The sequence below is a fragment of the Canis aureus genome, chromosome 26 (assembly GCF_053574225.1).
Source record: "Canis aureus isolate CA01 chromosome 26, VMU_Caureus_v.1.0, whole genome shotgun sequence".
NCBI lineage: Eukaryota > Metazoa > Chordata > Mammalia > Carnivora > Canidae > Canis > Canis aureus.
Genome location: NC_135636.1, coordinates 7533814 through 7558594, shown reverse-complemented (window position 1 = coordinate 7558594; position 24781 = coordinate 7533814). Strand labels below are relative to the sequence as shown.

The 24781-nt window shown below is 39.7% G+C and overlaps 1 protein-coding gene across 1 annotated transcript in view; it reads left to right on the top strand.

The window, feature by feature from the left end:
* Positions 1-1422: 1422 nt before the first annotated feature.
* XRN2 (5'-3' exoribonuclease 2) overlaps positions 1423-24781 on the top strand; it is an 86027-nt gene continuing 62668 nt past the window's right edge. Inside the window, exons 1-3 of the mRNA XM_077871976.1 lie at positions 1423-1613; positions 24060-24187; positions 24270-24381. Coding sequence (XP_077728102.1) covers positions 1539-1613; positions 24060-24187; positions 24270-24381 — 315 coding nt within the window. The 5' untranslated portion in view covers positions 1423-1538. The remainder of the gene's footprint in view (positions 1614-24059; positions 24188-24269; positions 24382-24781) is intronic.

Genomic DNA, 24781 nt, shown 5'->3' with positions numbered 1-24781 from the left:
TAGAGAGATGCAAAATTGTACATAATTATAATGTTAATAAGGCTTTAACATAAATTTATGAATGTTTAAAAACAGTGGTTTCTCTGTATTTCATATTGTTCTTCATATTAATGTAATTCAGATGTCAGCTGGGGGCCGTTCTCTGCCCCCTTCAGGCGTAGGCAAAAATATCTCAAATCCTAATGATTCCCAGCCTTTAGAATTTCACAGCTTGGTTCAATATTCCTGCTAATTTCCGATACTTCTAAATTCTCCTCATTTCTGCTCCATGAGCTCTTGCTCTCCTCATTTCTTGCACCATGGGGAAGGCCATTAAGTAATGGCCCAAGTCACCCAGCTTCCTGTAAGAACATAACACCTCCCAAGGAGACCAAATACTTGAGGAGGAACCGTTTCCAGGAGAAATGAGGGGTTTTTACCCCAGACACTAATAGTTTCAGCTGTCCTTAGGTTAACTATGGGATAACCGTTTCTCTAATTTCGACACCAAGTTTAAACAAAATGGCATCAGATGACAGAGGAGGGGGGCAATGCATATTGCATGCCAGGTGGCAAGGAGAAATACTTTCAGAGGCCTCTTGAGGTGAGCCTTTAGGATTGAGTGTGATTTGTCAAGCCCAGAGGGGATTCCAGGAAAAGAGGCTTCCAAGCTTGAGCAAATGGACATAAGTACCTCCTCTTCCAGACCTCTCTTTTTACGCTCTGGAAAAATCTATTTGAAGCCACCACAAAACAAAGGATAAAAGTATCCTGTTAGTGCAAGGATAGAGGATTCAGTGATCTTTAGTTGGACTGAAACACAAGCTGCGCGAATAAACAAGTGACTAAATCCCCCTAGAACCCGACTTTCTCATCTGTTACATCAAGATGTAATCGCACCTTAAGGCTCGAGCGACGATTAAATGAGACAATCCCTTACCCAGTGCTTTCGCGCACCGTAAACGCCCAGCCAGCTGGGTACCAGCAATTATAAATGTAGCCGGAAAACTGAATTAAATGCTAAACGCCGGCTAGGTTCTATTTCTTCAGTATGGAGAGTGAACTCGTGTGCGACCAAATACCGTGGGAGCAAAATATCTAATGTGCTCCTTTTAACAGTCCAGGTACATACAGTGTCACAAAACCGAGAGGACCGAGGAAGCAGAAACAACGAGCGGGGTTAGACGCTCTGGTTTTGGGAACTGCGCCCGGCGAGACACAGGTGATGCACCCGGCCCAGGGCTCCGCGGAAAACTGCTGGGCGCAGCACTGCGCAACCTAGGGGAGCCGCGGCGAGGAGCCGCGCGGGGCCGCCCCACTCAGACGCGCCGGGGCGCGGACTGGGCCGGACCCCGCACGCCGCGGGCCGCCCACCCCGCCCGCGGCCGAGCCCCGCCCCCGGGAGGTCACCGACCGCGACGGCGTGGGCGTGACGTCACTTCCTGTCGCCGGCGCGCACGTGGGAGGAAGTGCCGGTGCCCGCGGCCCGCCGCTCCCGCTTGTCTCTCCGGTTACGTTCGTCCGCCGGCCGGGCCGCCGCCTCCAACTGGGCAGCTGCAATGGGAGTCCCGGCTTTCTTTCGGTGGCTCAGCCGCAAGTACCCGTCCATCATTGTCAACTGCGTGGAAGAGAAGGTGAGGAGGCGCCTGACGGCCTCCCGGCCGCGGCCTGGCGCTCCGGCGCGTCTAGGCCGCGGCCCTCGGCGCTCACCGCCTGCCCGGAGGGCATCGCGCGGGGTCCGTCGCCGCCCGCTCGGCCCCGCGGGCTGGGGTGGCCCGACCCACTGCTGGGCGGCGGTACACGGAGTCGGGGCCGGGAAGAGCGGGCGGGGCGAGGGCCTACCCGGTACCAACTCACTTGAGGGCTGTACCTCCCTTGCCCGCTTTTTCCGGGACCAGAAGGCCCCGCCCACGGCTTTGTTTCCTCCAGGCCCCGCGCGGTCGGGTTTCGGGAGACTTAAGTCTGCGGAGCTCCTCCCGGCCGCTCCGCTGACTTGGCCGAATTAGGGTTGCAGGGGCTGATCCTGGCCCTTAACAGCCTTGAAAGCAGTATCCGGCGGCGAGCTTCGCGTTGTTGCCTGTCCGTGCCGGAGGGGTTTTCTCCCAGTGTGAGAGGCCGTTTCTTGCTGTAGTTAACATCTTACGGCGAAAGCAGCCCCGCAGAAACGTCTAGGACGAGAGAAGTCGGGGTGCCCTGCTGTCGGACAGCCTGCTTGCTAAAATGTGCGGAATTCCTGGATGCACTCTAAGAATACACTTTCTGTTGTTAATGCACGTGTAGACTTTTGCCCATTCTTCGGTTTTGCATTTATCGCTTCCGTGTTTCCAATCCGAGTTCGGCTTTGTACTCTTAGTTATTAGAATTTTCGGATTGTGAAGGTTCGAGCGCACATCCTGCCTCCCACCCCTTCGTTTTTGAAGGAAGTACCCAGCCGTCACTGTGAAAACTTGGTTCTTTTGTTAAAGCTGGTGAGATTTTGATTTTTGCTTATTTGCTATACAAGGAGGAATCGAAAGCCTTGTGATGGCATTCCCAGTATTCCTTGTGCTTTTAATAAAGAGAAACTATTTATCTGAATGCTCATTTCTTTTGTTTTTGAAAACATATCAGACTTTATTACATCTTGTAATAATAATGAGATCTTATATCTCATTTCCATTTTTACTTTCTAGTGATAACCACTTCTATTTTGTTTCTGTCTCTGAATATCATGTTTATACCTGATTTACTGGTTTTGGATCTAGCTATGGAATTCCAGCTATGATAGAAGAGGATTTAGTCACTTATGCAACCCTCCCCCCCATCCTCCTAATAATAGTACATCACTATCTTTATTTCTTCGAAGGGTAAAATTGATAATATGCCTTTTATTTTTTATTGTATCTCCTATATAAAGAATCCCTGACTTTTCACTGTCAAAGCTTAGGTATTAGCTTTTCTACTCCAGCTGCGGTTACTCTTCACCCAAGTTGTCAGCTACACTTTTCCCTTGTTGGCATCAAAAATTAAATTGTCAGGCACAGTGTTGGTGACACTGGTTCGTTTTAAAAGCCAAAAAATTTAGGGGCATCTGGGTGGCTCAGTCAGTTAAGTGTCTGATTTTGGCTCAGGTCGTGATCATGGGGGCCTGGGATCGAGCCCTGCGTGAAGATCCATACAGTTCAAGGAGTCTGCTTGTCCCTCTGCCCTTTCCTCCACTTGTAATGTCTGTCTCTCTTGCTCCCTAATAAATAAAATCTTAAAAAAAAAAAAAAAAAAACAGAAAAAAAATCAAATGATATTCTCAGTTATCGTTACAATTCTGATTCATGTTATGTGCTACTTTTGTCTTTTTCTTAGTGTTGGTGTTCTCTTCCACTTTACATGGTTCCCCATCCAAACTCCCTGTTGTCTCAGGTATTCTATCAAGTCTACTTTCACCTTGGAGACTGCTTCTTGAAGTTTTTTTTTTTTTTTTCTGTTGCTGTCAAACCTGGTTATTTAGGCTTGCTGAAAAGCTGCTGCTTGAGGTTTCTAACAATTCTTTCCGTTCAGTTGGATGGACTGTGATCATTTTTTTTTTTTTTTTTTTGGCTTAATCCTTGGTTTTTACTTTCAGAGGAGTTTTTAAGAAGTGCTATGTGGGATGTGAGCTTTCTGGGTCCGTTCTAGCCTTGTAAACATGAATGATCATTAGGTAAGCGTAGTTTGAGTTTGAAAATACATTTAACCAACACGCTTATTTAGTGTTGAACATGTGCCAAGTATTGTTCTATGCTTTCATTTCTTTAGAGAAAATACCTAGGAGTGAAGTGATTGAATTGTATGGTAGGTGTGTGGTTATTTCAGCAGGAAAGCTTGCCAGACTGTTTTCCCAAGTGGTTGTACAATTTTACATTGCCACTAGTAGTTTACCAGAGTTCTAGTTGCTCTGTTTCCTTGTCAACACCTGGTATGGTTAATATTTTCAGTTTTAGTCCTTCTAATATAGTTTTATCTCATTTTAATTTGCGTTTCCCTAGTGACAAATGATACGGGGCATCTTTTAAGGTGCTTATTTGCCTTCCGTATATCTTCTTGAGTGAGAGGTCTGTTCAGATCTTCTGTCCCCTCTCCCCTTTTTGAGACAGGAAAAAGTTTAAAGGAGGGCAGGGAGAGAGAGAATCCCTAAGCAGGCTCCATGCCTAGTGCAGAGCCCAACTTGGGACTGGATCTCACAACTGTGAGATCATGACATGAATCAAAATCAAGAGTCAGCTGCTTAATGGACTGAGCCACCCAGGTGCCCTTACGTTGATTTTTTTTTTTTTTTTTTAAGTGTTAAACCCACCTTGGATAAATCCTACTTGATCATGATGTATTGTTTTTATGTACTGTTGGATTCAATTTGCTAAAGTTTTCTTGAAAATTTTTACCTTTATGCTCAAAAGGGGATAATTGTCTTCCAATGTTCTTAGGTCTTTGTCCACTTTAGGTATCAGAGTAATCTTGATGTCAGATTGAGTTGTAGTATCTATCTCCTCTTCAGGGTTGTGGAAAAGTTGGTGTTGAATAGATATTATGCCTTCCTTAAGTATTTGGTAGAATTCACAAGAGAAGCTATCTGAGCCTGGACTGGAGTCTTTTTGGAAGGATTCTTTTAGCTGTAAATTCAGTTTCTTTAAGTGGACATGGAGCTATTTAGGTTATTTTCTTTTTTCTTTTTTTAATGAGTGTGTGTTTCAATGATTTTGTCCATTTCATCTGAGTAGTCAAATTTGTTGATATAAAGTTGTTCATAGGATTCTTTATTATGCTTTTACTCTCAATAGAAAATGTAGTGATGTCATCTTTCTGATTCCTACTACTAATTTTTCTTTTTTGTTTCATTATCAGTCTAGCTAGACTGATCTCAAAAGAATTAGCTTTTGATTTCATTAATTTTTTTTCCTTTTTTTTCTGTGGATCTTTTTTTATTGACTTTTATTTTTGTTATTTCTTATACTCTGGGTTTAGCTGCTTTTCTTATACTGGCGGCTGAGGTCATTGCTTTGATATATTGTTTCTTCTCATGTAGGTTTGGAATGCCTGCTACTACTGCCTCAATTACATCCCACAAATTTTGACGTTGTGTTTTCCTTTTTTTTTTTTCTTTTTAAGATTTTATTTATTTATTCATGAGAAAGACACAGAGAGAGGCAGAGACGTAGCAAGAGGGAGGAGAAGCAGGTTCCATGCAGAGTCTGATGCGGGACTTTTTCCTGGGACTCTGGGATCACACCCTGAGCCAAAGGTAGACGCTCAACTGCTGAGCCACCCAGCCGTCCCATTATGTTTTTGTTTTCTTTTCTTTTTTTTAGAAGATTAATTAATTAATTATTATTAATTATTAATTAATTACTTAATGAGAGACACAGAGCACGAGAGAGAGAGAGACAGAGTCAGAGACAGAGAGAGAGGCAGAGACACAGGCAGAGGGAGAAGCAGGCTCCATGCAGTGAGCCCGATGTGGGACTCGATCCTGGGTCTCCAAGATCACAACCCAGGCTGAAGGCAGTGCTAAACCGCTGAGCTACCAGGGCTGCCCTATGTTTTCGTTTTCATTCAGTAAGAAATACTTTCTTGTAGACTCTGACTTCTTTGGCCCATTGGTTATTTATAACTTACTTAATTTTCAAATATGGGGATTTTAGACATTCTTTTGTTACTGATTTCTAATATAGTTCATTTTCAGAGGACATACTTCAGATAATTTGAATCTTTTTAAAGTTTACCTGATTTGTTTTATGACCCAGAATATGATGTTGGTAAATGTAATATTGCATTAAGAGATATAAATTCTGTTGTTGAGTGGAGTGTTCTATAAACGCTATGTTAGTTGATAGAACATGGAAGACTTGAACAACACTTAGTGATTTTGTTTCTTTGTCCTTTCTTTGTATTATTTACTAATAAGGGTGTGGAGATTTGTTACATATTATTATTTGGATTCATCTGTTGTTTCAGTTCTTTTGGTTTTTGCTTCCTAGCATTTTGTAGGTCTTGTATAAGTTACATAAATGCTTAGAATTTTTATGTTTTCTTGAAGAGTATGCTCCTTTGTCATTATAAAATTAACATTTTGAAGGGGCACGTGAGTCACCCAGGTTGAGCCTCTGACTTGGTTTTGGTTCGGGTTGTGATGTTAAGTCATGGGATCAAGCCTTGCATCCGGTTGGCTCTGTGCTCAGCATGGAGTCTGCTTGGAATTCTGTCTCTCCCTCACTCACTGTCTCTCAAATAAATAAAATCTTTTTAAAGAATTATTTTTTTAATCAGTGGCTTCCCTGTCCCTTTGCTCTGAAATCTGCTTTGTTCAATATTGAGATAGTCAGATCTTCTGACTCTAGGGTATCATGGCCTATTTCCATTCTTTTAGTATTTTCGTGTTTATATATTTAAAGTGTTTTCATAGGTAGCATACAATTGGGTCTTGTTTTTTTTATACTGTTTGATGATCTCTTGCCTTTTTTTGTGGCAAAATATGCATAACGAAAAGTTTGCCATTTTTAAGTGTAGAATTCAGTGACGTTAAGTACATTCATAGTACTGTGAAACCATTACTGTTATTTGTTTCTAGAACTTTTTCCTCATCCCAGGCTCTACCCATTGAACAATAATTCTCTCTCTTCCCTCATCTGCTACTTTTTCTGTCTTATGGATTTGCCTATTTTTGGTACCTAATATAGTGGAATCATACATGTGTCATTTTCTGGCTGGTTTATCACCTAGCATGTTTTCAAGACTTATCCATGTTTGCATGTATCAGAATTTCATCCCCTTTTAAGGCTAATACTATCCCATTGTATGTATATATCACATTTTGTTTGGACACTTGGGTTATTTTTACCTTTTGACTATGTGAATAATGCTGCTGTGAACCTTGGTGTACAATTACTTGCATCTATATCATTGCTTAGGTTATATACCTATGAGTGGCCCCTGCTTTCAGTTCTTTGGAATATGTTCTTATGAGTGGAATTGCTGGACTTTGTGATAATTCTGTTTACCTTTCTGAGGAATTGCCAAACTGTTTTCCTAATCTCTGCCTTGTAAGCCCCTGCTTACATTTAGAACATTTGCCTTTCAGGTGAGTATTGGTATGGTTAGATTTAAATTTATTTACATTATATATAATCTGTAATATTATTTTCAGTCACATCTGTTTCCATTTTCCAATTCTTTTGCATGGAGTATTATGATTTTCTTTTATCTCTTCTTTTGACCTTTTAAGCTACTTTTTGTTCATTCATCGATTACTTTCTTTGCTTTGTATCCTTGGCTTATATAGTCCTCTCTTTGTTAACTTTCTATTAAGAAAAATGCCTTAAACTCTAAAGAACTAGTGCTTTTTGTGTTACACTGCACTGCTCCCTACAGTCTCTGTCCTCTGGTTATTTCTGTGTGAGAGCTGAAAACAAGGCAGAGTGTTGACTTTTTTGACCTCAGCTGGGAGTGTGAATGTTGGTGGACTCAGATTTTTCACTGCTCTGATCATGTTTGTGAATTACTGTGAGGGTGCTACAGATACTGATTTGGGGGCTACCAAAATATTTCTAGTAAGTAGGTGAATTATTGACTGTGGAATTCATGAATAATGAAGATCAGTGGCATATATGCCACACAGAGTAGTTGTGTGAATTAAATCAATTAATACAAGTTAAGTGCTTCAAACATTGCTTTACTTTACATAGACACTTGGTATTTCAGAACTTCATCACTTAATTAAGTTTCAGGAGTTTGTATATCCAAGTAAAAGTGGGGATATATTTGTGTCTAACTCTTGGTAACATTGTGGTAGTGTTAGATAGTGCTCTGTTTTTATGTAGTGAAATCCAGGTTTCCTACCCTGCTATTTTTCCCTTTCTTCTGTTTGATTACTCTTTTATGCCAGGCACTATTCTAAGGGCAGGAAGGACAGTACCATACAAGGAGGCTTTTGGTCCCTGATTCTGCATTCAGTTTTGATCAGTGTAATATTTTGGAGGGAGATGGTTACTATATTTTTAGGTGGCTTTATTGAGATATATGATTCATGTACCATACAGCTCACTCATTTAAAGTCTATAATTCGGTGGTTTTTTATATATTCATGGATGCGGGCAACCATCACCACAGTCAGCTTTAGAATATTTTCATCACTGCACAAAGAAACCTATACCCTGTGGCTACCAACCCACTCCCTTGCCCGTGCTATCCCTGTCCATAAGCAACCACTAATTTACTTTCTGTCTCTGTAGATTTCTCTATTGTGACTTTTCTGTGAATTGAATCATATAGTCTGTGATTTTCTCTGGCTGGCTTCTTTATGTTTTCAAGGTACATTCATGTTGTAGCAGGCATCAGTACTTCATTCTTTTTATGGCTAAATAATGCTTCATTGTGTGGATATACCACATTTTGTTTATCCATTTGTGCGTTGATAGACTTTTGGGTTGTTTGCACCTTTTGACTGTTATGAGTAATGGTGCTACATTCATATAGGTTTCTGTGTGGGCATGTTTTCACTTCCTGGGTATATACCTAGAAGTGGAATTTCTCTATTACGTGGGAACTCTGTATTTGATTATTTGAAGAACTGCCAGACTGTTTTCCAAAGTGGCTGCAACATTTAAATTCCCACTAGCAGTGTTTCAGAGTTCTAGTTTCTCCATATTCTTGCTAACACTTGTTACCTGACTTTTTAATTTTAACCATCCTAGTGAGTGTGAAATGGTATCTCATTGTAGTTTTGAGTTGCATTTCCCTTAGGACTAAATTATACTGAGCATCTTTTTTCACGTGCTTATTGCCAATTTGTTTATCTTTTTTGAAGAAATGTCTATTCATATTCTTTGCCTGTTTTTTTTTTAATTTATTTTTTAAAAGATTTTATTTATTCATGAGAGACATAGAGAGAGGGGCAGAGACATAGGCAGACGGAGAAGCAGGCTCCCTGTGGTGGTTAGCCTGATGTGAAACTCCATCCCAGGACTCCCAAGGACTCCAGGATCACGACTTGAGCCAAAGGCAGACAGAGGCTCAACCACTTAGGTGCCCCTGCCTGTTTTTTTTTTTTTTAATATTTTATTTTAAAGACTTTATTCATTCATGAGAGACACAGAGAGAGGGAGAGAGAGAGAGAGAGAGAGAGAGAGAGAGCGAGCGCAGAAGCAGGTTCCCATGCTGGGAGCCCGATGTGGGACTCAATTCCACTCAATTCCGGGACTCCAGGATCACGCCCTGGGCCAAAGGCAGGCTGTAACCCGCTGAGCCATCCAGGGATCCCAGAGCCATCCAGGGATCTCCCCTCCCCTGCCTGTTTTTAAATTGGGTTGTCCTTTTATTGAACAGTAAGAGTTTTTATAATGTAAATATTCTGAATACAAGCCCTTTAAAAGATACGTGAATTGTAAATTTTTTCCCCTATTTTTGATGTCTTTCCACTTTTTTTTTTTTTAAAAGATTTATTTATTTATTCATTCATGATAGAGACAAGGAGGGGGGCAGAAGACACAGGCAGAGGGAGAAGCAGGCTTCATGCTGGGAGCCCTACGCGGAACCTGATTCCGGGACTCAAGGATCGCGCCCTGGGCCAAAGGCAGGTGCTAAACCACTGAGCCACCCAGGAATCCCCATCTTTCCACTTTCTTGGCAGTGTCCTGTGAAGCATGAAGTTCTTAATTTTTATGATAAAATCTAATTTATATTTTTTCTTTAGTTGCTTGTGCTTTTGGTGTCACAGCTAAGAATCCAACATCATGAAGATTTATGCCTGTGTTTTCTCCTGAGCGTTGTATATTGTTAGCTCTTAAATTTGGGTGCATGATTCATTTTGAGTAAACTTTTGCATATGATGTGAGGTTAGGGTTCAACTTCATTTGGTGTGTGGCTTCTCAATTGTTACAGCACTATTTGTTGGAAACTGTTCTTTCCTAATTGAATGGTCTTGACACCCTAATGAAAAATCAGTTGACTATAAGCGTATGGGTTTATTTCTGGTATCTCATTTCTATTCTTTTGATATATGTATTGGGATCCCTGGGTGGCGCTGTGGTTTAGCGCCTGCCTTTGGCCCAGGGTGCGATCCTGGAGACCCGGGATAGAATCCCAAGTCGGGCTCCCGGTGCATGGAGCCTGCTTCTCCCTCTGCCTATGTCTCTGCCTCTCTCTCTCTCTCTCTCTCTCTCTCTCTCTCTGTGACTATCATAAATAAATAAAAATAAAAAAAAGATAAAAAGATATATGTATTTATCCTGTACCAGTACCATACTGTCTTGATTACCATTGCTTTGCAGTAAGTTTTGAAATCAGGGAGTATAAGTCCTCCAGTGTATTCTTTTCTGAGGATTATTTTGTATGTTCTGATTTCCTTGCAATTCCATATGAATTTTACAATCTACTTCAGTGTATAGATTTTACATTTCTTTGATTAATTTTAGTTCTGGTTTTTGGATACTGTCATGAGTGGAATTGCTTTCTTATTTTTGAATTGTTCACTGCAAGTGTATAGAAATTAATTTTTTTTTAATATTGATCTTGTATCCTACAACCTTGTCAAACTCATATATTCTAATAGTCTTTTAGTGGATTCCTTGGGATTTTCTGTATACAAGATCACATCATGCAAATATAGTTTTACTTCCTCCTTTCCAATATAGATGCTTTTTATTTCCTTCTCTTGCTTAATTGCCCTGGGTAGAACCCCCATGACAATTTAGAACAGAAATGGCAAAAGATAGACATCTTTGTCTTATTTTGGCCTTAAAGGAAAACCATCTACTTCAGCACCATTAAGTATGATGTTAACTGGGTTTTTTCGTTGAGGGGTTGTGTGGTTATTTGGTTTTTGTTTTTATCATGAAAGGGTGTTGGATTTTTTCAAATGCTTTTTCTACATCTATTGATATGGTCATGTGATTTTTGTCTTTCTATTCATGTGATGTATTGCATTAATTTATTTTTTTTATATGTGTTAAACCAACTTTGCATTGCTAGGATAAATCCCACTTGGTCATGCTGTATAATTCCTTTCATGTATTGCCGGATTCAGTCTGCTGGTATTTTGTTGAGGATTTTTACATCCCTATGCATAAGAGAGTCTGTAGTTTTGTTTTCTTTTGACATCTTTGTCTGGTTCTGATTATCAGGCTAATATTGGTCTCATAAAATGTGTTGGAAAGTGTTCCCCCTTTTTTGGGAAAAATTTGTAAAGAATTGATGTTAAAAAAAAAAAAGAATTGATGTTAATTCTTCTTTGCATGTTTGGTAGAATTTAGTGGGGTAAAACCATTTTATTTTAGGCTTGGGGTTTTCTTTGTGGATAGCTTTTTTTGTTACTGGTTTATGCCTCATATAGGATTATTCAGATTATTATTTGTCAGTTCTCTAGTTTGTCTTTCTGTTAATTTGTATATTTCATCTAAGTTATCTTTAATTTGTTGGTGTAGTATTCATGATCCTTTTTGTTTCTATAAAGTTGACAGTATTGCCCTCTCTTTTGTTTTTGATTCTAATAATTTGAATCTTCCCTTTTCTAGGTCAAACTGACTAAAGGTTTGTTGATCTTTTGAAAGAATCAATTTTTGATCTCATATGTTTTTTCTCATTATTTTCTATTTTATTACTTTTTCCTCTGTTATTTCTTTCTTCTGCTGGCTTTGGGTTTAATTTGCTATTTTTCTACTGTCTTAAGGTGTATACATGCATGCACAGTTCTTATTTTTTTAATTTTTAAATTTTTTGTAAAGACTTTATTTATTCATGAGAGACACACAGAGAGGGGCAAGGACACAGGCAGAGGGAGAAGAAGGTTCCATGCAGGGAGCCCGATGTGGGATGCGATGTTTGGTCTCCTGGAAAATGTTCCATATGCAATTGAGAATGTATATTCTGTTATTAGAGAGATTGTTCTATAGAAGTCTGTTAGATCTCTTGGTTGACAGTGTTTTTTATGTCTCCTATCTGCTTACTAATCTTCAGTCTAGTTTTACTCATTAATAGAGGTGGAGTATTGAAGCCTCTACCTATTACTGTTGAATTGTCTTTTTTTTTTCATTTCTGTCATTTATTAAAAGCATTGTGTATTTAAAAATTATTTTACAACAGCTTTTTTTTTGTTCAAGTATAATTAGCAACTATTGCTATTTAGGTGTACACACAGTATTAGTTTCAGGTGTACAGTATGATTCAACAATTCTATACATTAGTGCGCATCAGGATAAATGCATTCTAAATCTCCTTTATACATTTGAGCCATCCCCTCACTCCTCTCCCCTCTGGCCATTACCAGTTTGTTCTCTGTATGTAAGAGTCTGTTTTTTGTCTTTTTGTCTTTTGTTCTGTTTCTAAAACTCCTCGTATGAGTGAAATCATATGGTACTTACCTTTCAGTGTCTGTTTCACTTGACATTATATCCTATAGGTCCATCATGTTGAAAATGGCAAGATCTCATTCCTTTTAATGGCTGAGTAATATCCCAGGGTGTGTGTGTGTGTGTGTGTGTGTGTGTGTGTGTGTGTGGTGTGAGTGTGTATGTACCACACCTTATCCATTCATCTCTGGATGGACATTTGGGTCACTTCCATATCTTGGCTATTGTAAGTAATGCTGCAGTAAACATAGGGATACGCATCTTTTTGAGTTAGTGTTTCTGCTTTCTTTGTGTCAGTACCTTGTAGTGGAATTAACTAGATTATATGGTTTCTGTTTTAAATTTTTTGAGAAACCTCCATACAGTTTTCCACAGTGGCTGCACCAATTTGCATTCACCAGCAGTACACAAGGATTGCTTTTACTTCACATCATGACCAAAATTTGTTATTTCTTGTGTTGTTGATTTTAGACATTCTTACAGCTATGGAATATCTCATTGTGGTTTTAATTTGCATTTTTCTGGTAATTCGTAGTGTCGAGCATCTTTTCCTGTGTCTGTTTGCCATTTGTATGTCTTCTTTGGAAAAGTATCTATTCAGGTCCTTTGCCCATTTAAAAATTGGATTATTGGGATCCCTGGGTGGCGCAGCGGTTTAGCGCCTGCCTTTGGCCCAGGGTGCGATCCTGGAGACCCGGGATCTAATCCCAAGTCGGGCTCCCGGTGCATGGAGCCTGCTTCTTCCTCTGCCTGTGTCTCTGCCTCTCTCTCTCTCTCTCTCTCTGTCTCTGTGACTATCATAAAAAAAAAAAAAAATGGATTATTTGGGTTTTTTTGTGTTAAGTTGTCTAAGTTCTTTATATGTTTTGGATATTAACCCCTTATAGGACAAATCATTTGAAAATATCTTCTATAGTAGGTTGTCCTTTTGTTTTTGTTGATGTTTTCCTTCACTGTGCAAGTGCAAACATTTATTTTGATATAATCCCAGTAATTTAATTTTGTTTACCTTGCCTACCGGGCCTATCTAGAAAACTATTTCTATAGCCAGTGTCAAAGAATTATTGCAGTGTTTTCTTTTAGGAGTTTTATGGTTTCAGATCTCACATTTAGGTCCTTTGTTAATCCATTTTGAGTTTATTTTTGTGCATAGTGTAACAAAGTGGTTCCAGTTTCATTTTTTATATGCAGCTGTCCAGTTTTCCCAACACCATTTGTTGAAGAGACTGTCTTTTCCCCATTGTTTATTCTTGCCTTCTTTGTCATAGATTAATTGACCATATATGCATGGGTTTACTTCTGGACTCTATCTTGTTCCACTGATCTGTCTTTTTTTGTGAGCCAATACCATACTTTTTTGATCACTGCAGCTTTGTAGTACATCTTGAAACCTGTGATTGTGATACTTGAAGTCTTGTTCTATATCAAAATTGCGTTGGCTATTTGGAGTCTTTTGTGATTGCATACACACTTTAGCATTACTTGTTCTGAAGTGGTGTTGGTATTTTGATAGGGATTGCATTAAATCTTGTAGATTGCTTTGGATACTTATGGGCATTTTAACAATATTGGTTTTCTCAGTCCATGAGCATAGAATATTTGTGTCATCTTCAGTTTCTTAAGTGTTTTGTAGATTTAATTTTATTTTTTAAAGATTTTATTTATTTATTCATAAGAGACACAGAGAGGCAGAGACACAGAGGAAGAAGCAGGCTCCATGCAGGGAGCCCAATGTGGGACTTGATCCCAGGACCCCAGGATCACGTCCTGAGCTGAAGGCAGACACTCAACCACTAAGCCACTCAGGCATCCCTCTTATAGTTTTTAGAGCACAGTTCTTTCACCTTCTTGGTTAAGTTTATTCCTAGGGAATTTACTTTTTTGGGTGCACCTGTAAACGAGGTTTTTTGTTTTTGTTTTTTTTTTTTAATTCCTCTTTCAGCTACTTCATTATTTGTGTATAGAAATGCAGTGGGGAAAAAAAAAAAGAAATGCAATGGATTTCGGTATATTAATTTTGTATCCTGTGGCTCTACTGAATTCATTTATCAGTTCTAGTAGGTTTGTTTTTTTTTTTTTGGTGGAGTATGTAGGGTTTTATATGTATAGTATAATATCATCTGCAAATAGTAATAGTTTTACCAATGTGGATGTCTTTTATTTTTCTTGTCTGATTGCTCTGGCTAGGACTTCCAGTGTCATGTTGAATAAAAGTGTTATGAGTGGACATCTTGTCTTGTTCCTGATCTTAGAAGAAAAGCTTTCAGGTTTTCATTGTTGACTATGTTGTGACATTTTTTATTTTTTAAAGATTTATTTATTTGAGGCGGGAAGGGCAGAGAGAGTGAGAGAGAATCCCAAGCAGCCTCCCCATTGAGCTCTGAGACCAATGCAGAGCTTGGTCTCAAGACCCGGAGATCATGATGAGCCAAAATTAAGAATTGGACGCTTAACCCCCTGAGCAACCCAGGCACCCTCATATGTTGTGTGGGGATGTATTCTCTTTAAATCTATACTGTTGGGTGGTTTTTTTTTTTTTTTTATCATGAATAGGTGTTATGCTTTATTAGGTTCTTTTTCTGCATCTGTTGAAATGATCGTATGATTTATATCCTTTCTCTTGTTAATGTGATATATTGATTGATGAATAGGAGTATGAATTTGAATTATGAATTCATGAATTATGAATAAATCCCATTTGATCATGGTGAATGAGTTTTTAGATGTATTCTTGGGTTCAGTGTGCTAATATTTTGTTGAGGATATTTGCATCTATGTTCATCAGAGATACTGGCCTGTAGTTTTATTTTTGGTAGTGCTTTTATCTGCTTTTGGTATCAGGGTTATGCTGGCCTCCTGGAATAAATTTGGGAGCTTTCCCTCCTCTTCTATGTTTTGGAATATTTTGAGAAATATAGGTGTTAACTCTCCTTTAAATATGGGGGGGCGGGGAATCCCTGGGTGGTGCAGCGGTTTGGCGCCTGCCTTTGGCCTAGGGCGCGATCCTGGGGACCCGAGATCGAGTCCCACGTCGGGCTGCCGGTGCATGGAGCCTGCTTCTCCCTCTGCCTGTGTCTCTCTGCCTCTCTCTTTCTCTGTGTGTGACTATCATAAATAAAAATTTAAAAAAATATATGGCGGGGGGGTATAAGTATGGGGGGAAGGGAGGGGCACAGGGAGAGGAGAGAGAATCTTAAGCAAACTCCATGCCCAGCATAGATCTCAAAACCCTGAGATCATGACCTAAGCCTAAATCAAGAGTTGGACACTTGACCAACTGAGCCACCCAGTGATTCAGTTTCATTGCTAGTAATCAGTCTGTTTAGGGAACACCTGGGTAGCTCAGTGGTTGAGCATCTGCCTTTGATATCTGCCTTTGGCTTGGGTCGTGATCCCAGGGTCCAGGGATCCCCTACAGGGAGGCTGCTTTTCCTCTGCCTATGCCTCTGCCTCTCTGTGTCTTTCATGAATAAATTAATGAAATCTTAAAAAAAAAAATCAGTCTGCTCAAATTTTCTATTTCTTCCAGATTCAGTTCTGGCAGTTTATGTGTTTCTACAAATTTACCAATTTCTTCTGGGTTGTGCAATTTGTCAGGATAAAAATTTTCACTATTCTCTATAATCCTGTGTGTGTGATGTTGGTTTTTATTTTTCCTTCCTCATTTCTGTTTTTATTTATTTGGTCCTCTCTTTTTTTCTTGGTGAGTCTGGCTTACCGTTTATCACTTTTATTTATCTTTTCAAAGAACCTGCTCCTGGATTTATTGATCTGTTCTATTGGTTCTTTTTAGTTCATTTCATTTCTTCCTGCTTTAATCTTTATCATTTCCTTTCTTGCGCTGACTCTGAAGAGCTTCATATATCTTGATACTCTGCTATCAGGTGCATGTATGTTTTTAATCATTAGACTTATTTAATGGGTTGGTCATCTTATTAAAAAAATACCATTTCTGGTACTTCTTTGTTTTAAAGTATATTTTGTCTGATATTGGTATAATAATTCTAGCTTTTTTGTGGTTGCTGTTGCATTGTATTCCTGTCAATTTACTTTTACTTTCTATATTTGTGTCACAAACATGTCCCCTGTATACAACGAATAGTTGGATCTTTTTTTTAAATCTTAGTTTAATCTTTTTTTTCAACCTTTGATTTTTTATTGGATTTTTAATCCATTTATATTTGATATATCTTTTAAAAGATTTATTTATTCATTAGAGACACAGAGAAGGAGAGGCAGAGACATAGGCAGAGGGAGGAGGAGGCTCTCTGCAGGGAGCCCGATGCGGAACTCTATCCCAGATCCAGGGATCACACCATGAGCCAAAGGCAGATAGATGAAGGTGGCTTAACTGCTGAGCCACCCAGGCATCCCCACATTTAATGTTGGTGATTTATATCTGCTGTTAATTTTCTGTTCTCTGTATGTATTTTATAATGTAGAACTTTAATTTCATTGCTGACCTTTTTTTTCACTATATGTCTTTGAGTGTTTTTTTGAGTGGTTGCTCTAGGGTTTACCAAATACTGTTGACTCTTGAGCAGCATGGGGGTTAGAGTTACTGACCCCCACACAGTTTAAAATCTGCCTATAAACTTTTGATTCCCCAACACTTAACTACTTTGTCTATATATTATATACCGTATTCTTACAGTAAAGTAAGCTAGAGGAAAAAATGTTAATAAAAAACATAAGGAAGAGAAACACATTTACAGTAGGATACCTGTATTTGCTTAAAAAAAAAAAAAAAAAATCTGCATATATGTGGACCTGGCCCATGGACGGTGATAAGTCTACAACTCAGGAGCAGCATCCACTAGGCAGGCCTTTGGGTAGCAGCAGTAGCCTAGAATCCCAGAGAAGCTGCACCAGCTACCTGCAGATGTACCACTAGCCTGTGGCCATCCACAACAGTGGCCACATGTGAGTGCATTGGCATCTGGGACGCCAGAGGCCTGGGGTACAGTTGTGGGGAAGAGTTTATGCCTGGCCCAGGAGAGGCATTGAGGCCCAAGGCTGCTCCCTGTACAGCACCGTTCCTACCTTTTGGGTGGATTTCTTGGCTTGGGCCTGGCCTCTCGCCTGCCAGCCCTGGACACGCAGTCCAGCCACCTCATAATCATAAGCTCATGTGATGACCTGCAGCCCTAAGTAGTCCTGGGGCTCCCTGAGGGCTGCTGACAGCCTTAGCTGGCCTCTTCTGCTACTCAGAGGGCAGCAGGTGGGACCTTTGCTTCAGACACCTTCAGTTTGGTCCCATGAAGACTGGGGTGGGCAGTTGTAAATAAATATCTTAAGGCTTTTGCTGTCAGCTCTTAAAGATCCACGTATAAGTGGACTTGGGTAGTTCAAACCCATGTTGTTCAAGAATCAGCTCTACATCTTACCACCTTTAGATTCATACCTGCTTAGTTCCAATAAAATATAGAATCTACGCTGCCATATAACTTGATTCCCATTTTCACCTTTCAGTGGTATTGCTGTTATGCATATTGGATTTATTAATATTACAAACCCAACTGTGTGTTATAATTACTACTTTAGCATCCATAGTAATTTTCTTAGCCCATGACAACTTTGCTCCCACTGTCTCTGTGCCATTACTGAGAAACATATTGCACTTATATTACATTGTGTCATAAACTGTAATACATTATATAGCATCATTTGATCCAATTGTTTTTAAAATCAATTAAGAAAATAAAGAATTAAAAAATGCATATTTACCTTTATTGTGTTTATTTACTTTCAGCCTAAAGAACTTTTGTTAGTATTTTTTTAAGTTGGGTTTGCTGTCAACAAAATCTCTCAATTTTTGGTTATCTGGCAGTCTTTTTTCACCTTCCTTTTTTTTTTTTTTTTTTTTTAAATTTTAAGTAGGCTCTGCATCGAACATGGGGCTTGAATTCATAACGCTGAGATCAAGAGTCATGCTCTACCAACTGAGACAGCCAGTGCCCCTTCACCTTCATTTTTGATCAGTAACTTTCCTCAGTATAAGATTTTTGGCTAACCATTTTTTCATTCAGCACTTTATATGTGTTATCCCGCTACCCTCTTGCTTCTATTATTTCTGCTAGGAGCCAGCTACTAATCTCATGGAGATCCCCTTGTAAGTGACTCGTTCCTCTTGATTCTTTTAAAGGTTTCTCATTGTCTTTTACATTCATCAGTTTTACTCTGATGTGTCCACCTGTGGTTCTCTTTATGTTTATCTTACATGGAGTTCTTGGAGCTTCCTGCATGTTTAGGCTATTGTTTTTCAATACATTTGGGAAGCCTTTTGGCTATTCTTTCCTTGAATTTTTTGTTTGTTTTCTTTCTTCCCTCTCCTTCCAGTAGATATTCCATTTATGTGTGTGTGCATGCATTTCATTGTGTCCCATATTCCTCTCGGGTTTTCTTATTTTTCCCCCCTTTGGGGCTTTTGTAATGTCTATTCATCTATCTGAGTTTTCTGATTTTTTCTTTTTATCTTTGTTGACATTCTCTATTTGAAACAGATTGTCCTCTTACTTTCCTTTATTTCCTTAGACATACTTCTTTTTAGTTCTATGAACATGTAATAGCTACTTTAAAGTCTGTTCAATATGACATTTGGTCACAGGCAGTCTTTGTTGCCTGTTTTTTTCCTGTTGTATGGCTTATCCTTTTCTGCTTTTCTGTATACCTAGTAGGTTTTTTTTTTTTTTTTTTTTTTTGCTGCAAACAGAGCATTTTAGGTAATACACTGTAGCACTTCCCAGTACTGGTGTGCGACTCTCTCTCTCCTCATTCCAGGGCTTGTTATATGTTCCTAGTTTAGTTACTGGCTAGATTATTATAGTGAACTGTGTTTCTTTACCACTGTGTTAAGCCTTGATCTTGTCTTTAGGGAGGTGCAGTTTGGGGTATGCCTATAGCCACCCTGAGATGACTATGGTACAGGTAGGGCTCTTTCCCACTTTCTTTGATCACACCTAGCAGTTAAACTCCACTAATTATGGCCCATTGCTCTGTTGTTTTTAACAGTGCCCTGGGGTATAAATTTCTCTACAGGCTAATCCAGTCAAACTGGTTCCTTCCAGGGATTAGTTTCTGAGATTAATATTGGGTATTTGTTCCAACTTTTAAAGGGGGGGTTCCTCCAAGCTGTCTAACCTCCCTGATTCTCTCCTACAAACTAGTTGGCTCAAGGAAATCTAACTAGGGGAATCCAAAACTGAGTTCTGAGTTTGCTATTTGACTTCAACAGTGGGAACTTTGTTTGTAGAGGAACCTCAGGTAGGATTCACGATTTTTCTAGTGCTGCTGTTAAATACTAGGCAGGCTTAAACGGAAATGTGTCTACTTGGCCATTACTAACAGTAGTGGTTTCTGCCTCATGTTTGAGGAGACAGAGAGCCTTCTAACATTGACTAGAACAGTAGGTTGTTGTGAAATTCATTTTGAGGGAGTTTACGTTAAAACCCGTGGAGTATATTTTTATACAGGCTCACTATCTGTTTGTGCTGTCTTTGCTTTTTAAAATATCTTCTTTATCTTACTTGATTCCTTGGCACTTTTATCACAAATAGGATAATTTCTCAGACTGCCTATTTGGGATATATATGCCTGCTTTTCCATGAAGTAGAGGAGGAGTGGGCTTCCTGCTGGGCAGAGCTACCTTTACTGCCAGCCTTCTGGGTAGGTGTGCTCCTTGTTCCTCTGGGAAACTGCCAAGCAGCTGGGGTACTATGCTACCTTTCCTCCTCAAGCCTCCTGTCTTGCTTCATCCCTGGGGGGCCTGAGTGGTAAGGGAGGGAGGATGCAGAGGGCTGACCCTCCTGGGTTAGTGCTGCTGGTGCTGCTGGATCATCCAGAGGCTGTCCCTGAGTCCCTTTCTGGGCCTGGAGCCCTCTTATGTTTTCCCACTTCTTGGCAGGAGAGCTCCTCTGCGTGTTTTAGGCTGACAGATGTACTAGTTTTCCACATTTCCCGGTACCCCTTATGATTTCTCAACCACAGCGGATTCTGGTTTTCTATCACATATTCACAGTTGTGGATATTTGTTTGTTATTGTGGTTTGGGTTAGAAAGAAACAGCTGCATTGTATGCTCAGTCTATCATTTGGAAAATTCAGAAGATAATCCAAAGATATTTGAAATGAATTGGTTTTGGGGTTCAGAATAGCTCTCCTTTTATCTTCCCTTTGATTGATAAAGAACTCTCTTTAAGCCAGTGAGAGACATCTGGGCATTCTCTTTGGCAAGGCTCTTGAAGGGACTGAGTATCAAAATCTACTCTTTATTGAACATCAAAATCTACTCTTGAAGAAAGAAACTCTGAATTTATATAATTTGTATGTTGAATATATCTACAGTAATTCTGAGAGGAAAATATATTCACAATCGGTTTGGAAATGCCTGGAATGCTCCCCCCCCCCCCCCCCCCCCCCACGCATCCTGACCCCTCATGCCTCCCTGCTCCATGCTACACTTTCTAGGTAGTGTAAATAGAAATTCTCGTGCAGGTACACTCAGCATTCATTGAGGAGCTGCAGTATGCCTAGTGGTGTACAACGGACTAAGGGCAGAGGTTAGCAAGCTAATGACCTCCTGTTTTTGTCCATAAGTTATATCAGAACACAGTCATACCCATTCATAGCCATATTGTTTATGGCTGCTATAAAAGCAGGTATGAGTTGTTGGAACTGATATCATATGGCAGGCAACAAATTAAAATATTTTTTACCCGACTTCCTGGGCAGCATAAAGACATGAGTCTTGGTTCTTCTGAGTGTGGTGTCTTGCTTGGTACAGAGAAAGGAAAGTGTGGACTTTGGAGTATAGAGGTTAGATGGAGAGGCAGAGAGCCTCTTGCCTTCTTAGAATTTGTTTTTGATTCTTGGGGGGAGAGCTTTTCAGGTTGTCTTCTTTTTCAGTAGATACCACCAAAATTGACCTCTTGCTTTCCATATGCTTTTTATCCTATTCACTGCTTCTGATCAAGCCCCCTTTCCCTGGTAACACAAGCATATTTGTACAGAGCATTCTCTGAAAGCTGCTTCCCTGTTCTGCCTTTAAATACCTTAAATACCTCTTTTCTCCCAATCATAAATGTACATTGAAATGCTGTCTCATTTCTTTCCCTCTCTCAGAGATGATAACCATGGTCATGAAATCATTCCTTAGCTTTTTCTCTGTGCTTTCACTGTGTATATTCTCAGCCCTGAATGATACTGTTATTATTTTGTCTGTTTTATAACTTACTGTAAGTGGTATGTGTTCTTCTGAAGCTGGTGTTGTTTGGTTTTGTTTGTTGTTTGTCTGGTTTTGGCTCAGCAATATATTTGTGACCGTCCTACTCTAGTTCTTTGACTCACTTGTGTCTGGCATTCTGGTATATGGACATGCACAGTTTATTAATCCATTCTGTGGGCTCCTTTTTTCCCCCTAATTAAATTGACCTTTCATTTTTATTTATTTTAATAGTCTTACTGAGATGTAATTGATATGCCATAAAGTTCACCTGTTGCGACGCCTGGGTAGTCACCCAGTCAGTGGTTGAGTGTCTGCCTTCAGCCCAGGGCATGATCCTGGAGTCCCAGGATCGAGTCCCACCTTGGGCTCCCTGCATGGAGCCTACTTCTCTCTCTGCCTGTGTGTTTGCCTCTCTTGCTCTGTGTCTCTCATGAATGAATAAATAAAATCTAAAAAAAAAAGTTCACCTGTTTAAAGTGTACAATTCAGTGGCTTGTATACAGTTGTACAGTAGTCACCATTACCTAATTTTAGAACATTTTTATCACTCCCAAAAGAAATGTTGTACCTATTTGTATTCATATCCTATCTCCCTTACTACTGCCCCCAGATTGAAACTCCTCTATTTATCTGTATGGATTTATCTATTCTGGATTTTTCATATAAATGGGCTCTTCTGTGGGTTTTTTGTGACTGGCTTTCATTTAGAATGTTTTTGAGGCTCATCCATGGTGTATATGATAGCTTTTGGGTTCACAATTTTTTGCTGTTACAAATGATGCTTTATATGCTTTATGTGTGTTAGGGAACTTTTTTTTTATGACTTACAAACAGTAAAAATTTGATCTTCTAACCATTCACTGAAGTTCTGCAAGGTAATATTCATTACAAAAATAAAATCGAGGGGCACCTGGATGGCTCAGTCCATTAATGTTTGTACCTTTGGCTGGGGTCATGATCCCAGGGTCCTGGGATGGAGCCCCATGTCCAGCACCCTGTTCATCGTGCAGTCCATTTCTGCCTCTCCCTCTGCCCCTATATCAACTTTGTGTGTGTGCACAAGCACATATATGCTCTTTCTCTCTCTCTTAAAGAAATAAAATCTTAAAAAAAAGGAAAAACAACCTAGGGATACCTGGGTGGCTCAGTCAGTTGTGTCTGCCTTCCATTCAGGTCATGATCTGAGGGTCCTAGGATCAAGACCCACATCCAGCTTCCTGCTTAGCAGGGAGCCTGCCTCTCCTTCTCCCTCTGCCTCTCCTCCTGGCTTATGCGTGCACCTCTGCAGTCTACCCCCCCCCCCCAGTAGATAAATAAAATCATTGTTTAAAAATGCAACTGAAAATACAGTTGAGTGCCTCCAGTATTGAGTAAGGCATAGTCCTTATCTTTTTAAGAACTTGAAATGTAGTTGGGCTAAAACGACAAATTATAAAGTCATGGAAGTGCTACAAGTGAATAAGCACAATTCTGAAGAAATGCAGGAAAAGGAGCAGTTTTCTGAGAGATGTGTACAAAGAGTTATAAAATGAATGACATTTGATCTCAGTCTCTAGACTATAGAAAATTCATAAGGTTTCAGGAAGTGGGTGTTGGCAGGAAAGCAGAAGGAGAAACAGTCTGTAGGGGCATTGGGAGGCAGAAGAGAGTTTTCCAGGAACTTGGAAGAGATGGGATGATGTATGGTGGCAGGACAGAAGGCTAATAAGGGTTCGGGCTGATTGGTCTGTACCTGGGAAGCATTGAAAAAATTAGAAAGATTAAGATGTAGCCACGTTTGTATTTTATTTTTTTAAATATTTTATTCATGAGAGAGACAGAGAGGCAGAAACATAGGCGGAGGGAGAAGGAGGCTCCCCATCCCTGATGTAGGACTCGATTCCAGAACCCTGAAATCACGACTTGAGCCAAAGACAGATGCTCAGCCACTGAGCCACTCAGGTGCCCCCACATTTGTATTTTAGAAAGAAAACTCTTGACCGCATGTGGGGTTGGCTGGAGACAGGAGAGTCTAGGGGTGGGGCAGTCCACATGAGGGCTGTCCCCATCCTTGAGGTGAGTGGTGATACAGTGATGGTCATGGCAATGGGCTGAGAGGAAATGGAGAGACCTTTTTCAGATTAGCTGACTTAACCGATAATGGGTGGGGGCACAGGGAAGAATTCTAAGATGACTCCCAGGGTTTCTCACTTGGACAGCTGAATGCTTTGAGAATTTGATAAATAACCCTCACATAAAAAAAAAAAAAATAAAAAATAAAAAAATAAAAAAAAAAAAAAAAAAAAAAAATAACCCTCACATAGTTGAGATTAACTTGTGTCAGAAGCTCTCCACTTTCCACAGGTAAAATATCTGTGTCAGTTTGCTTTAAGGAGTAAAGTAGCTTCCTGTCATTTAAAGATGACTTAAAGTGTTTCATTTCCAATTCAGTAGTGAAACAGGTTCATACTGAGCCTAGAAGATGTTAATTTTAGACTTGAACAAACTATTATCATCTACTTCCTCATAGCCAAAAGAATGCAATGGTGTAAAGATTCCTGTTGATGCCAGTAAACCAAATCCAAATGATGTGGAGTTTGATAATCTATATTTGGATATGAATGGAATCATCCATCCCTGTACTCATCCTGAAGACAAGTACGTAACCCATTTTTGTTACTGATAGCAGAAGTTACAGAGGAGTACTGTATCCTGTTATGTTGTTTGTTTGTCCTTGTAGACCAGCACCAAAAAATGAGGATGAAATGATGGTTGCAATTTTTGAGTACATTGACAGACTTTTCAATATTGTAAGACCAAGACGACTTCTCTACATGGCAATTGATGGAGTGGTAAGTGCTAAAAAAAAGTTAACTTAGAATCCTCTGTTTTTGTTTTTGCTGTGTTCTGAGTGTCTTGAGTGCAAGTCAGCTAAATAACAAAAAATGTTGACTTTGGTGACCTTGAGAGAGGCAGACTGATCATTCATTCATTCATTTCTTGTACCTTTTTTGTGCCGGATACTGTGAGCTACTGAGGATAATGGTGACGGCCCTTTCTTTTGAAGGCTTACCACTAATGGGACAGAGATAAATGAGCAAGGTTAGTTATTTGTGGGCTTTATAGGTACTAGATAACACATGCAGGGTGCTGAGGGAAGAGAATCCGCACTACAAAGTGCTATAAAGTGCTATAAAGAACAACAGGAGATTGGTGAGCAGTGGAGGGGGATGATGGAATAGTTAGGAATAG